The sequence below is a fragment of the Eptesicus fuscus genome, chromosome 11 (assembly GCF_027574615.1).
Source record: "Eptesicus fuscus isolate TK198812 chromosome 11, DD_ASM_mEF_20220401, whole genome shotgun sequence".
NCBI lineage: Eukaryota > Metazoa > Chordata > Mammalia > Chiroptera > Vespertilionidae > Eptesicus > Eptesicus fuscus.
The window spans coordinates 56,899,670-56,915,988 of record NC_072483.1 but is presented as its reverse complement, the minus strand read 5'-3'; the positions used below and the strand labels follow the sequence as shown (position 1 = coordinate 56,915,988).

General features: G+C 37.2%; 1 protein-coding gene across 1 annotated transcript in view; it reads left to right on the top strand.

Annotated features, from left to right (window-relative positions):
* Positions 1-204: 204 nt before the first annotated feature.
* Positions 205-16,319, top strand: part of PDE1A (phosphodiesterase 1A) — a 206,274-nt gene continuing 190,159 nt past the window's right edge. Inside the window, exon 1 of the mRNA XM_054723430.1 lies at positions 205-257. Within this exon, the coding sequence (XP_054579405.1) occupies positions 205-257 (53 nt within the window). The remainder of the gene's footprint in view (positions 258-16,319) is intronic.

Below are 16,319 nucleotides of genomic sequence, written 5' to 3'. Positions count from 1 at the left end.
GTGCCTGTCTTATGTGGCCTCTATGGACACACTGCTCAGCTGGCAGAGAGCAGGGAAGTTTTCTCCCAGCACCCAAGAAGAGAAAGAGGAAACTACTCCTTCCTTCTGGGCTCCCTGCAGCACAATAGATCAGGATAAGCTTCCACATTCCCTCCCTGGATTTCTGGAGTGGTTTCCAGGAAGAAGTTAAACATTCACCTTTAAATGGATGACCATGTCACAATCAGGAAGAAACATCTCCAAAGACCCATCTTTAGGTAAGTAATGCTACATCCCAGGTGGCTCCGGGCTATCAGGAGAAATCATTTTCCTCCTTCATTTTTTTAACTTGGGAATTCTGGCACTAAGCTACCGCAAAGCAGTAGAGTGTGTCTAAAGTGTAACTTCATGCATACCAAAGGAGTCCTTCTGTTTTCTTAAACTCTGTGTACAAGCTCTTATCAACTCAAAATATATTTAAAAACATACTAGCTCTTCAAGCACACGAGAGAATAGCACTGGGAAAAAACTTTTGAAACATTATGCAACCCTCACTGTTTCTAATGGTTGCTCAGCCCTGTAAATGGGAAATAGTGTGCTTGGTTCTCTCATCTGATTACACTCAGAGGTTTCAACGCTGCTAGTGCTGTAACTTTTTGCAGTAACGTGTGGGGAGACAAATTTGAACTTGATGGCTCCCGTTCAAGAGTGTACATTTTACAGGGAGTTCAGGAGTATCTGTAGAGCAGTTAAGGAAACAATAGAGCAATGGGAGAAATTTTACACGGCGGTGGAATCTATGGCTAGGATAGATACAATATAAGGGACTGAGTTAAAGTTTTATTTTGTGAGGAGGGACACTTTCTGAGAATGCAGCAATTTCTTCATTGACTCTCTAACGCTTGGTTCTTGAGTTACCTGTTATGTACTTTAGAATTCAGAATTGTGAATTTAGAATTTTAAAGTAGCTAGACAATGAAAAAACAAGTTCTGCCTCTTAAAACAGAAGATTAAAAAGCAAGCTAATTATATATCAGTTTTGTGCTTTCCTCAAACTAATGTCTTAATCGTAGCAGAGATACTACAAGTTAACAATACTAAGTGTTACAGTCAAGTTGCTGTCACTGGCTTTGATCTGGAATTAAATATAGGATAATAGAAATTTATGGATGGAATTACTGTCTTCTGTGGTTGTTATATAATGAGTAAGAGGGGGCCTGGAGGAATATAATTATATAAAATGTGGCCATTTTTATGTGATTATTAAGCATTAGTATAGTATTATTAATAGCAACAATATGCTTTATTACTGCTTAAAACAAAATTCTTGCTCAAATCCATTTATAACCTTCACTTGAAGATAAATTATATTGAAATCTACACATGTGGGTTTAATATCATAATCTGTGTCTACTTAAATGTGCATTTGTAAATTTTATACAGCGATGGCAGTCATAATCAAAAATTCAAAATGACCCCCAGAATGTATGTCCATCTGCCACATTTCCTGAAAAGTTGTCCCAGTTCTCTGTTATTAACTTCTACTTTCTTCCAAGGACTTGTATGAATTCAAAAAGACATGACAGGTGCACAGATGATTCCAAATTCAGTCCCACCAAGGTCCCACTCACAGCGGGCACCTGCAGAACTCCAGGAAGGCAACATTGTGTCGGATAAAATCAGAGCCCCTTAGCCAGCATCTTAATATATTACCCCACTGGGGAGCTGTTGCGACGAGGCGGGTGGTCCTTCATCCTGATTAGCTCCTGATGAATTATAGGCTTAGGTGCCATTCACTGGGAAATTGCAAATTTACCCGTATTGCTGTTCTTTTTTTATATAAAAACAGGTCCTTTTTGGAAGCTGAGATTTTTGCCCAGATAATTGGGGTAAAATTTGGCAAATTCAAATGATTGCTTCACGATCCTGGTGAGTTAGAAGAGAAAGTAGCCACTAGAGAGGACATACTTTCACCCAAGCAATTGTTTCAAGCAAGTGTAGAAACAGTCCTTGACTGAAAACAGGTTAAGGCCAGATGTGGGGCTGGTTGGTCTAACACAGTGGTCGGCAAACATGCGGCTCTTGGGCCCCTTGAGTGTGGCTCTTCCACAAAATACCACGTGCGGGCGCGCACGTACAGTGCGATTGAAACTTCGTGGCCCTTGCGCAGAAGTCGGTTTCAGGGCTCTCAAAAGAAATTTCAATCGTTGTACTGTTGATATTTGGCTCTGTTGCCTAATGGGTGTGCCGATCACTGGTCTAACACCATGTTGACAGCTGGCCTTGCTTTGATAGGGTCTGATTGTGATGAAGACAAAGGAGGTGGGGAGTGTTTTAAAGGATTCAAATGACCAGGCCCAGTTCTTCAGAGACAGTTTTGGGCTGTTCCTCCATAATAAACGGCATGGGCTTTCTGATAGCTAGTTGTACTTTGGGGCAAGTTGGGAAGTGGTTTAGGCTTGCCTTTGGCATCTTTGGCCCTTATTCCATGCCTCACTTTGCCAGCCTCCTCTCCCAGGACTCTTGTCCCCTTGGGCTCCCCAGACTGTCCAGCCCTTTACACTGAGACGTCTTTCTCAGGCCTGCCTTCTGGTCAGAAACCCACGGACCAGACCTTTCCTTCTCAGTATGTACTTGTTTACATCCCACTTCCTTAGGGCTTTGCCGTTAGTCCTCAATCCACTTGGTAAGCAAATCTCTAACTGTCTGTTTTGTATGTGCTAGCTACGAGTTTAACAGAAATTTTGCGAGAATAGTATCTTGGCTATTTATAAACAAGTCATTTAAAATATCAGTCATGAAGAGAGATCAGTCAAGAAAAATTTTTGGAAAATATCTGACATATTGACACCATTCAGATTTCTAAATACAGGCTACTTTCACCTGCAGCTGAACCCACGGCTTTATATCAATTCACCTGGCCTTCTCTGATTGGCGACAAGTGTCGAGAATCTGGGCTGTGATACTGGGGAGGTTAGATACGAGGAAGAAAAACAAACTGTAGTTGCCCTTCCGTGACATTTACTCTAGTATATACCTCGGTCACTATGGCACAGGCAGATGATGGGTGCCGAAAAGGAGGTAACAATGTCTTGGGAAATAGTAATGGAAGAGTCATATTTCAGTGATGACTAAGTGAATTGAGAGAGACAAAAGCAAGATTTTTAAAATTTTAATTTTGAGACTGAATGAATATCAACCTTTCATTAGCATAATTTCCCTAAATGTCATACAGTAAAAGTCATCCTTTAAATGTTAAAAAGTTAGTTGAGAGGTTTTAGAATACATGGTGAATATTGAAATTCCATGGCTGCACACAATACTGGGAAGACTAGGAGGAATTTTACATGTTATTTAGATTCTGCTTCTAAGAATGTCTGTCCTTCCTACAATGGTGATTCCAAAATCATCTCACCAGTTAGGGTATCAAACCTATATTTTAAAAGTCCTTTGTGGAAATTTTAATATATATTTTTACACCAGGTCTGTGAAGCCAGGAACAGAGTCAAGTTCCCTTTATGGCCTAGGCAGGAGTTTATGTGACCTTTCCCATGCATGATCATGGGGAACTTTGGGACCAGTGAGACCGCTCAGCCCTGAGCATACAGAATAGTGCATTGACCACGCTTTGTGGTTCTGTCTGCAGACGTTCTTGCAGCTCAGACTGGCACAGAAAAAAGATGATCCTCTGTACTCAAGAGAAACACTTCAGGTTTTATAATTTTCCAGGAAGGAACCACTATCACAAAATGTATATTAATATGTTTTCAACAGCACTGAGTTTGCTTTTCACTTAGAAAATAAAATTATATAGATCCTTAAAATCCAAGATGTTAATCACACTTGATACCGGAGGCCTCCAACAGAGACACATTCCTTTAGACTTTAAAAACGCCTTTTTCTGTATTACTACAGAGTTTTATTTCTGGTAATCATGATTTATCTCTTTATATAAATAGATTCAACAATTTACAGCACTCTTCAAGTGAAGTACCTTTATAGAACTTCCATAAAACAATTGCTGAAGACACTTTCATATTCTTGCATATTCATAGTGCTTAGTGAACTTTTAACATTCCCCTGGGATAGTTCAACCTTCCACTTGAAACAAGAAATACCTCTTTCTCCTAATAAAATCGCATCAGTGAAAAAATCTCCTATCTGAATTTCACTGCCGTGAAGAGTTTAAGTCTGGGTTTTTATTATAATTATCTCCTCCTATTTGAGTTGATATTTTATCAAATTCTGTTATATGGGCATCATTTTCTGTTCATTGCATAAAATTCTTTCTAGAGGTAGGTAGGGGAAAAGTGAATTTAAGAAATACATTGGAATTTTTCTTACATGTTAAGCCATATTTAGTGTTCTTTGGAACAACAGCCTTTTGAACCTCTTCAGGGTTCGAAAGTGGGTATGTTATTTTTGTGGTGGCTTTCCACTAGAAGCTGCACTAAAAAGCCATAAATGAAATCATGCAAATAGCCCTTCGCCAGCCCTGGATTTGAGATGTGGTCCACGCATCCAGGATCCGAGTCAGTGCAAGTCAAACGGCTGCCAGGGCCCAAGAAGGATGACAACCATGTTGTCTTCACAACAGTCGGAACGTGCTGTTTTGTCTCTTTCTGCCTTTAGAGAAGTTTTATTCTTACAAGTATCTGTTAGCAGAGGAATTCTGAGTGTGTCTTTGGCAGGCACAGTGTCTTTACATAGAGATACAGAAAGCAGTGGGATGAAATAAAAAAGCCTACGAAAAGAAAGGCATGTCTTGATTTGGTTTGTGGACCTCACAGGGACGGTTCGTAACCTTATTGCTGTGTCTGCATTCTCATTTTGGGTTGTGATCTGTGCTTTATAGAGGAAAATTATAAAATACCAATTACACATTTAAAATCTTACCCCTTTTCGAGTGTAATCGTTTTTATTTATTCCCATATTTAAGTTCAGTGTATTAACATCAGTGTCAAAGCTAAACCAGAAGTTGCTAATATGCGGGGGCTATAGCACATTTCAGATGTTCACATATCAACGGATAAGGTGGGACACCTGACTGACTTTGCTAACTTAGAGTAGTTTTCTAGGCAAGGTGTTTTGATAGTATTCAATTATTCAGATGTTCAGACCTTTTTCCTTCAGTGTTTTGAGAACAATAAAAAAGCATAAACAAAATACAAAACGTAAAGTCACTTCAAAATTTAAAGAAATTATAATATGTTATTGGACATTGGTATTTTTGTCTCATAAATATTTAAAGATTTATGACATTCTTTGACTTAAGCCCCTCTTTTAAAACCTTCCTCTCACCCAAAAATATCTACTTTAGACAGAAATATATTTAGAACATAGTCATCAGAGTGAAAAGTAATTACATAGAAAAAAATTACATTTGAGGTGATGAAGTAGTATAACGTATTAAACATCTTTTCTTTTTTATGCAATGAATTGCTCATAGAAAAAAGTGCTATGTAAATAAAATCTGAAATATAATACCAACTGTACTTATAAAAAATAATACCAGTTTTTGGCTCTAAGGTAAAAGCTATTGTGAATTTGTTTATTAATAAAAGAGAGAGAAAAAAGAAAATGAACTTATCTGCAATGATTACATAGTCACATACCAGATATGCAGTGATGTGTGTGTGTTTTTTTTAAGAAAATATAAATGATGCTTTTTATGTAAGGGACAATTAATTGATAGAAAAAATAATTATATTTAAGTTGTCCCCTCTTGCTATAAAAATGAAAAATACTTCTAGAACATAGACATAGTGAAATGAATTTAAAGTTAATGACACTATCGGATATAATGCTAATGAGAAGAAAAATATGTTTTATAACAGACATGGTTATTAAAATTAACCTTCTTGTTATCTAGGTCAAGATGTTATTGCTGCTGGTCAAGAGTCATTCATTGCATGACATAAAGCAAGAAACAGACACAGATTGATCTTTAAAATAGATTACAAAGGTCAAAGCGAAACAACAAACACATATGAATGTAAGGCATATGGTAATGTTTAACATGAAAGAAATGACCAGAAATTGCTATAGCTTTGTTTTTCCAGTTGTGTTAAGAGTAGCTCTAATTTTTAAGTGCCCATTACAAACAGATAAGGTATAATTTGATATATTTTTAAAGTCAGGCAGCAAATAATTTACTCCTGCTGGTATTAATTCACCCAGGGTCATCACAGATTTAAATTATGTCCAATAAATTATCACCACCACCACCAGCAGCAGTTGGTATTAATATTAATACTAAGGGCTGCCGTTCATCAAAACCTTAGTGTATTTTTTAGTCAAGTTCCATACATATAATCTTCAGAGCAACTCCATGAGAAAGTAGTAAATCCACAATTAATAATTTTTTTTTGGTTATGGATCCAGGAATAGGGAATAGATTAAAATACAGGAAAGTGTCTTTAACTCAGTAGCTATGCACATCTTATTTTGTAAGCTAGGGAAGGTCAGTTATCTTGGACATTAGTATGATTTAGAATGGCATTTCAAAGGTTTGTAATGTTTGAAATTAGCAAAATCAAGACTATGTAAGGAAGATGTTCTACTGGGAATAATTTAGTGGTTTATACCATCTGGAAAATTTTATATTTGAAACAATAGCCTGTTACATAAAGTGTTTAGGTAGAAAGCAATGTAAAATAATAAAAATAAGGTTAAAGATGACCCATAGGTTTGTAGAGATGGAATAAAGTTAAAGAAGTCTTCAGTATTTATAAACCCAGTCTCTTCAGTTCTGTCACTAGACATGACGTAATTTTGTTAGTTCTCATGGGAAAGCTCCAGTTTATTTATGTGTTTGATTAAGGCCACTTGGACATGAGATCTAATTGAGGAAAATCCAACATTTCCTGAATTGGGGCTGCTGAAAGTGTATAGGGCAAGTCACAGTGCATTTGAAAGAACAGATGCTCAAGCTTCCAGATTTGTTATCTTTGTAACATCCCAAGCCTGCTCAATTGAAGCCATATTTTTTTTGTTATGAAGAAGCATTAATTCTGAGACAAATTGGTGTCCATTTTTGGTGTTTTGGTGGCTACAGCCTTTAGGATCTTGGGATGTTATTTTTAGAAGTTTACTAAGTAAAAACAGGCATTTAAATATTAATTATATATTTATTAACCAATTATTTATAGGCTTCATACTTCATGGACTTTTAAAATAAAAATCATCACTTCAGCTTTAAAAACATTAATACTGAATTTGACATTTTTAAGGATCTAAGAGCTTAGAGCAAATTATATAGACCACTGGTAATGCAAAACAGTAGGACTGTTTCTATGTGGCAATTTTTGAGTCCTAATTGAGGAAGGAAAGGAAAATCCCATTAAGTCAAGTCACTTGTAAATTATAATATTAAATTAAAATTTGGATCATAGTAGGGGCATGTGACAATCTGGGACCATCTGGTTGTTAGATATCTTCTCTAATGAAGGTTCTAACTATTCCAGTGCTGATGTCTTTGTGAAGCAGCAGCAGCAGCAGCAACAACAACACGCACGCACGCGCACACACACACACACACACACACAGAAAAAAAAAAAAAGAGACTCTTGCTAATTTCTGTGGCATTAATTAAGCATTTGTTGCTTAGTCCAGTTACCTCCAATTATTTTTCACTCTGAGATCCCCTATCATTTTTTCTGCTTCTTTTTGACACTTCATTCTAATTACTTGAGAAAGGGGGGCAATTCTCCTACAAAAACTGTAAGATTTCTGAGGCTAAAATGAATATTGAATTCATCATTGTGTGTTTCCATAACTTTTGGTAGAATGTATGTCAGGTGTGTGCATTTACCCAGTCTTCAAACTTAAATACCTACAGGGACCAGGTCAATATTGTAAATGTGTGAAATAGGAGTCCTGGGAACTGTGGTAGATGGGAAACTCAAAGCATTTAGTTTCACTTTTCTTTCAACATATAACAAACATTTTTATTTTACCCATTTTAAAATATACAGTTCAGTGACATTAAGTAAATTCACATTGTTGTGCAACCATCTCCACCATCCATCTCCAGAACTCTTTTCATCTTGCAAAACTGAAACTTTATATTCATTAAACACTAACTCCATATTTGTTCCACCCCTAGTCCCTGGTAACCACTGCTCCATTTTTAAAATCTATCTATCTATCTATCTATCTATCTATCTATCTATCTATCTATCTATCTATCATCTATCTATCTATCTATCTATCTATCTATCTATCTTTATCAGCTATCTTAATCATCTCTCATACTTCCCTCAGGTTTGTCAATCATAACATTTTGTCATATTTAACATTTAAAAAAAATAACCCATTCCTTGAAACCCCACATGTATCATCCTGCTCTCATTCCTATTTATCTTTCTCTAACCATTCTCCAGAATTTAGTGTTTATCTTTCCACATAAGTTTTTACTACACTGCTCTATTTTCTGTCTCTATGATTTTGACTACTCTGAGTACCTCTTAAATCTCAGTCCATTTGGGCTACTATAACAAAATACCATAGACTAGTAAGCTTATAAATAACATAAACTTATTTTTCAAAGTGCTGGAAATATGAGATCAAGAAGCCAGCAGATTAGGTGTCTGGTGAAACCTGGCTTCCTGGTTAATAGATGGCTTTCTGTTGTGTCCTCATATAATAGAAAGGCCAGGGGAACTCTCTGGGGTCTTTTTCATAAGGGCACTAATCCCACTTATAAGGGCTCCACCCTAATGACCTAATCATCTTCCAAAGGCTCTATCTCCAAATACCATCACATTTGTATATTGTATTATATCATCACCATCTCAAGTCAAGTCTAGCTTCACATATTTAAAACCACTGAAAGGCTAAACAAAATCCAGCTTAGTTGGTCCATGTAGTGGCCACCCTCCATTTTCAGCATGAATCATGGCCAGTAAATCTTGACTGAAATTCCTGGCAGCATCATCCAAAAGGATTACTAGAGGGATGGGTATTTGGTTCTTATTTCTAATATTAAAGAATAAAAAACAAACCACACAACATATTCTACAACACACTTGTACTAAATATAATTTTGTAGTGGTAAAGGAATAGATGAATAAATATATAATTGTTGAATGAATAAAATGCATTAATGTTACCTCCAAATTGAATAATTCCAGAATCAGGGAATGCAATGTACATAGCCTGTTCCAACTTTGAACAACTATGACTTGTTAGAAAGTACTTTCTTAAATGGAACTGTGTCTTCTAATCAACACAACTTTTTTTACCCTCTTTTAGTGGAACTGGAATGAGAAGGATACAAACTATCTTTCGTAGGACTGCCTTTCAAACACTGAAAACAATTATATCAGCTATAACTGTTTTAAAACATAATGGCTTAAAACAACACGAGTCTACAGATCAGCTGAGTGGTTCTGTGGTCTGTGCCAAACTTTGTTGATCTCAATGGGCTTTCTCAACTGTGGCCGGATCATGGGTTGGCTGGTCTAGGAAGACCTTGGTTACATGACTTGGGTTTCTTCCATGTACAGTAGGTCCTCCAGTTACGTCAGAGATCCATTCCTATGGCGCGATGTAATGTGATTTTCACTGTATGTCGGAACCCACCTACGTAAGCACCTACATTACTCACATGGAGTACATACACAGCAGTAATGAAGTGAAACAGTAAAAAAAAAAAAAATTAAAAGAAACAATTCCTGAGCTTTACTTGTGGTAAATCCTAATATATAAAAAGTCAGGGCCATCATGACTGAAACAACCGGATGGACAACCACACTGCAGGCTGCGTGGGGCCACAAGGCCAGCAGGGGGGTTAGTGAGGGACGACCAAACGACTGAAGAGCAGGCTGCATGGGCGACCAGGCTGGCAGGGGGGTTAGTGAGGGACAACCAAATGATTGAATAGCAGGCTGCATGGATGACCAGGTCGGCAGGGGGCACAGTTGGGGGCAACGAGGCCAGCAGGGTGGCAGTTGGGGGTGACCAGGCCAGCAGGGGGGGAAGTGAGGGGTGACTAGGCTGGCAGGGGGGGCAGTAAGGGGCAACCAGGCTGGCATGGGGGCAGTTGGGGGCAAAACAGGCCAGCGCGGGGGCAGTTGGGGGCGACCAGGCCAGCAGGGGGGGCAGTTAGGGGCAATAAGGCTGGCAGGCAGAGGCAGTTAGGGGTGATCAGGCTGGCAGGGGGTCAGTTAGGGGTGATCAGGCAGGCAGGCAGGCGAGGAGTTAGGAGCCAGCAGTCCCAGATTGGAGAGGGTGCAAGCTGGGCTGAGGGGAACCCCCCCCCTGCATGAATTTTGTGCACCAGGCCTCTAGTAAATAATAAAAAACATAAAGCACATATGTACATACGTCAAAATGATAGAACTTTTTTTTTTTTTTTATAAATAAATGGGAGATGGCGACATAACCATGAAACGACGTACATCAAGTCTGATGTAACCCGAGGACTGCCTGTATCTCTCATAGCCTTCCAGCAGGCTAACTTGGACATGTTCTCAGGCTGATAACAGGAATCTCAAACAGGAAGCAGAACTCACACTTTTTCAAGGTTCTGATTGAGTCTGAATGAGTCAAGTTGCTACTGTCCCATTGAAAAAATCAAAAAGTCACATGTCAAATCCAGGGTTGATGTGGGAGGGCATTACTAATAGGAAGCATATACAATAGGATCTATTGATTCAATTAATGCTTTCTGAAAGCTCTTATGCTTTTTCTGATCCTTCTTTCCTTTAGTCCTTCCCTAGTTCATTCAGTCATTGAAGAGATAGTACATAATTTGAATTTTATTTCATGTTGTTAAAGATACCTGGGTGGCAGTGAGGATAGGAAAAACATATATTAACAGAAAGTGAAGTTCTGCAGATTGATCTTCATGTGGCTGATGGGTCACATGTGGCTCACCTGACTCTAGGATTATAGCATACCTGAGATTCCAGGTTTTTAAAAAGTTTTAAAAGTTAAAAAAAGTTTCACCTAATTGCCTAAAACATCAGCTATTACACCCACAATGATCTCCCACAGTTTCCCATGTCCTCTAGAGATTGGATGTATAACAAGTGTCATGATAAGAGACTTGAGAAAATTAGTTATTTTAATGGAAGCTGAATATAATGAATTATATAATTTTAGGTAATTCAATTTCAATTCCAGTAAAACTAAAACATGGAAAGGAGGTCTTGAAAATAGTATATTAAAATAATGTTTCTTTATGCATCCAAATCATATTTGAGTCTCATCTATTATGTGTATTCTCTAGAATTTATGATTATTATCTTTTAAATTATTTATTTTTAGTGGGATAGACTTATGATAGTTTTCTATTACTGAACCCTCCCAAAGGTTACTACAATGAGTAAATGTTTTCATAAAAGCCACAAATTACAAAATTTCTCTTTTAAATCAGTGGTTCACAAAATGAATCTGTTTGCTATTGACATTAGAGTTGCAGTTTACAAAACAAAACAAAACAAAACAAAACAAAACAAAACAAAACAAAACAAACCAAGCTTCTGAAGACCTAACCTCAGAAATTCCGATTTCATAGGCCTGGGAGTGGAAAGCTTTGATATATTTCTACATGCTAGCCAGTTTATGCCCAGTCATAGCTAGATTTGGGAGCTACTTTCTTGAATGATATAATCTGCATGCAATAAGAATGAAAGAGCAGAGTAATTTGGAAAAACTTTTAATAAGATTAGCATCATCATTGGAAATATAAGCCATTTTTTCTTTTATTTCATTCAAACATATCTGTGGTTACAGGGGACCTATGAATAAGAAGAATGTTAAGTTTCTCCTCTAAAACATCTTAAATCCCCCTTTTTAGGATGTAGGTTTAAAAATTGTAGAGATAAGCTACTATGCACTCCAAAGCAGTGGTTGCTGACATTGACAGTGTCTTATAATCACTGGGGTTTTTGTGGCGGTTGTATATAAAAATCACTGGATGACACACAGGAATTAGTTAAAAATTTTTTTAACACTCTAGATATTTTAAATTGTACAGCCAAGTTTGAGAACTATTACCCTAGTATGAAGCACATATGAATTATAGTGATAGACAAGGGAGAAACATTTGGGGACGAACATTGAAGGTTGCAAGTGATTTTGACAGACAAGTGGAAGAAGAAGAAAAGAACATCAAGAAGATGGTAGCGTCCAAGTAGAGGCATGGAAATGGAGAAGTGCATGAGACGTTTGGGAGCTAGAGAAAATTTCTGTTGGCCTGCATAGAACTGAGCTTCTGGATGTGGAGGGACGTGTGGCTGAAAGTTTGGTTAGGGCTGGTGAGTCAAGGGCCATACTGCATTTATGTTGTGAACATGGACTCTCACCCATCTGGACTGTTGCTAAAACTGACAAATCTGATAAACTGAACTCTTGAGCTCAATGTTTCCAAAATACTACTTCATCATAGAACATCATTCCCCTGAGATACTCTGAACAAAAGCATTAAGTATGTTTGGGAAATACTGCCTGTCACATTCACTCTCCTCTTAGAGATTAGAAAGCATATCAGAATTTTTGCAGTAAAACTTAAGTTTGTTTACTCCAATATTTCCCAAAAACACATTCTATTTCTACATAATGCTTATTAGTATCTCCAGAAATTAGTGTTCTAGCATACACATTCTTGTTCCGATAAATTTTCCCCAAATATTCCTCTCTTAGTTTTCTGAAATTCACTTTGCTTTGGCTAGTTTGTCTGCTCGATCCTTCCTTCCTTCCTTCCTTCCTTCCTTCCTTCCTTCCTTCCTTCCTTCCTTCCTTCCTTCCTTCCTTCCTTCCTTCCTTCCTCTTCCTCCCTCCCTCCCTCCCTCCCTCCCTCCCTCCCTCCCTCCCTCCCTCCCACCCTCCCTCTCTTCCCTTATTTATCTGCTAGATAGTCTGACCCCAAGAAATTTTCCTTGGTTGGCACTTTTCATGTATACTTGGAGAAGCTCAGCAAAGTTGCCTAGTTAAGAGAATATTATGTTCTAAAATTCCTAGTAACTGATTCATATATTACATGTCAAATCTATGAACAGTCACCACAGTGAATCATATGACCCAGAGAACACGTGATAATTTACTTTGGTCAGTTAAATGTCCTATTACATAACTGTAATGGTATGAGGTTAAAAAGAGCAAAAAGAAATACTTTGAAAATATTGAGAAATGATGGACAATGTCACATTATTGAAACAGCAGAGGTAAATTAAGAAATAACAGATGGGAGTTATCTGTGGATTATCACACTCAGGAATCACGATTCACACAAGTTTGGCAGCATTTTACCTGTTTCTGTGCCTTTTTCCTTGTTTCTTCCTGAAGAGATTTTTTTTAAAAAAAGCATTTATCCTTAAGTTTATACTGAGTGAAAATCAGGCCATTCAAAATCTGCAAATAATGTCATTTTGAATAATGATGGCTTATGCTTCTGTAGAATCTCAGAGCTAGGGTTTTGAAGAAAAAAATTACCTCTGTTATACTATTTGTTTACATGATATCCTTATGAATAGAAAGAAAACTATATAGATCTCCATTTCACAGTGAAGAAAGTGAAGCTCAAGGGGTCGGAGCAAGTCAGAGGGAGAAACATGGAAGAGTACTGACATTAAGAACAATACTATTAAGTGTGGCTTGCCATTATGGGTTGCATCTGTGTAACAAATAATATTAGAACTTAATGAGTATTCCAGACCAGCCATATGATCCTTCCTTGGGGTATAACCCATTCTAACTAGCCAAGGAAGTGATCTGAATCACCTTAAAATATTTTTTAGCTACTCAGAATTATTTAATACCCACGAATCCATGAAAAGTTTCTCTTCTAGAGGTGAAGCAAGTGGGGGTGGAGGGTGGAACTGAACAAAGTAAATTATCATGTGTTTTCTGGGTCATATGATTCACTGTGATGACTATACATAGATTTGACATGTAATATATTACTCAGTTACTAGGAATTTTAGAACATAAAATACTGTCTTCAGAAGGAATAAAGAAAGAGGAGGAAAAAGAAAGATAAAGGCAGTAGCTTTGAAAGTGTTTCTAAACAAAAGTGATTTGTTGCTACCATAATATAAATAGCATTTTCCTAGGCAACAGCTGAAGGAAGTGGCTTCTAGGTTGTGCAAGACTAGAACTAGATTTCATTATGACTTCATTATGATTTAATTAATAGAAATTATTAATATATAATTTTACAGTAGCCTCTTATTAATCTTTCTTTAGAAATATTTTTATTGACTTCAGAGAGGAAGGGAGAGGAAGAGATAGAAACATCAATGATGATAGAGAATCATTGATCGGCTGCCTCCTGCATGCCCCACACTGGGGATCGAGCCCACATTCTGGGCATGTGCCCTGACTGGGAATTGAACCATGACCTCCTGGTTCATAGGTTGATGCTCAACCACTGAGCCACACTGGTTGGGCCTATTAATATTTTTAAAGGCTTTGCTTTCTGTAAGTTTCTTAATACTCAAAATGTGTGAAATGTCTTGTTTTGATAATGTTTTATTTTAATGTACTCAAGACCATTCCTGAGTGTCATAAAATTTCCACATTTTGTTATTTTAAAATATTTTACTTTATTGTGATTTTTTTCTGAAATAACATACTAAAAATCTAATTTTAGAGGGAAAATAAATTCCACATTCTATTTGACAACCAACATAATGCCCTTACAAGGCTATTCTCTCTCCATTAAGAATGAATCTATATGTTTAAAAGCCTAAACAACCAGTCGACCGGTAGCTATGCTGTGCACTGACCACCAGGGGGCAGACACTCAATGCAGGAGCTGCTGAGCTGCAGTGACTTGGCAGCTGCGGTTCTCAGGTGACACATCTGGAACCAGAGGGGAGGGAGCCCAGTTCCGGGGTGTGTCACCTGAGAACCGCCCTCTTGCAATCTGGGACCCTTCAGGGGATGTCACAGAGTCAGTTTTGTCCTGATCCTTGCAGGCCAGGCCAAGGGACCCCAGCAGTGCACAAATCCTAGTACTTATATAAAATCTTTACTAATGGATATATAATTTTTGTGGTACAGGGTAGAAAAGATAAAATTTATTTAAAATACATTTCAAGAGTAGATGCATTATTTCTTGATATTTACTTATTTAAAAGATGAAAAGAAAAAGAACTTCCTGACTATATTTTGAGGAGCTAAACAGTTGTACCAAAAGACCATTAACCTAAACCTTATGTAAAAATTCTTATTAATTCTGTATACCAGTTTCTAGACAAACTCATGTGGAAGTTGAGCTGCTATAGTTAAATAATTGTAATTGGTGTGTATAATCTGGACAAATTTTTCTCTTTTTTTCCTCTTCTACCTATCAACCCATTGTTTCCCCTTCTTCCTATTAGTCCAGTTGGCTATGTAGCCCCACTCATCCATTTAATGGAGGCTATGTCAACACTGATGGTGAGGGCCCTTACATCTAGTCTTTAATTTGTGTCTCTTGTAGATGTCTAGATAAAAATATGATTTTTGTTCTCTCTCACTCTCTGCCCTTTTATTTCTTCCCCCCTTTCCTGCCAGACACCAGAATCTAGCATTTCCTGTGTGAGAACTATTTACTATATACTCAGAAAACTAATGGTTATGTCAATTAGTGTTTTATCCTGAGAAGTTCTACCTGCAACTGTAAATAAGAGGACATTTAAGACCACTTTAGGACTATGAGTTTAAATCTCATCAAACAATAGCTTTAAGGCTTCCAGGTGGAGTAGTGGTTCTAGATTTTCCCATAAAGATTGGGATGCCACAGGGAGGGTTTGGGATTCCATATTTAAGACTTTTCCTAGACTAGAATGCATAGATAGTCTCTCCATAGCTTATTGAGTAACTTGGAGATTCTGATTCTAAAATAAGTTTCCCTTAATTTTTCTACTCTATCAAGTCATAATTTGATCTCTCTTATTTCCATTCATTATGGTGTAGACTGTCTGCTGTTCCGATATCTTCCCATTAACTTTGCCAGTCCCTGGTCAAACCAGTTCTCATAATCTCGACTATCTTCTCCTTTAGGAGATTCCTAAATTTACATTTGCAGATCTCAATTTTATCTTTAGTGACCATTTACATTTATTTCTATCTCTTAGAAATGTTCACCTGGATGACCTCCTATATCTGATACTAAACTGTCCCCAAGAAATTTATTATCACACATACTTACTCTATAAAAGTAAGTTCAGGAGCATATGTACTCATGTTTTCAAACTGTCCCTTGCAACACTAATGTTCCATAAGATTTAATAGTTTTACACACACACACACATACACACACACACACACCCTCTTACACAATTTTCCAGAACTTTTTATGTTTATGATAAATAATTAAGAGGAAGATATGATATTTAGTGTTTCCT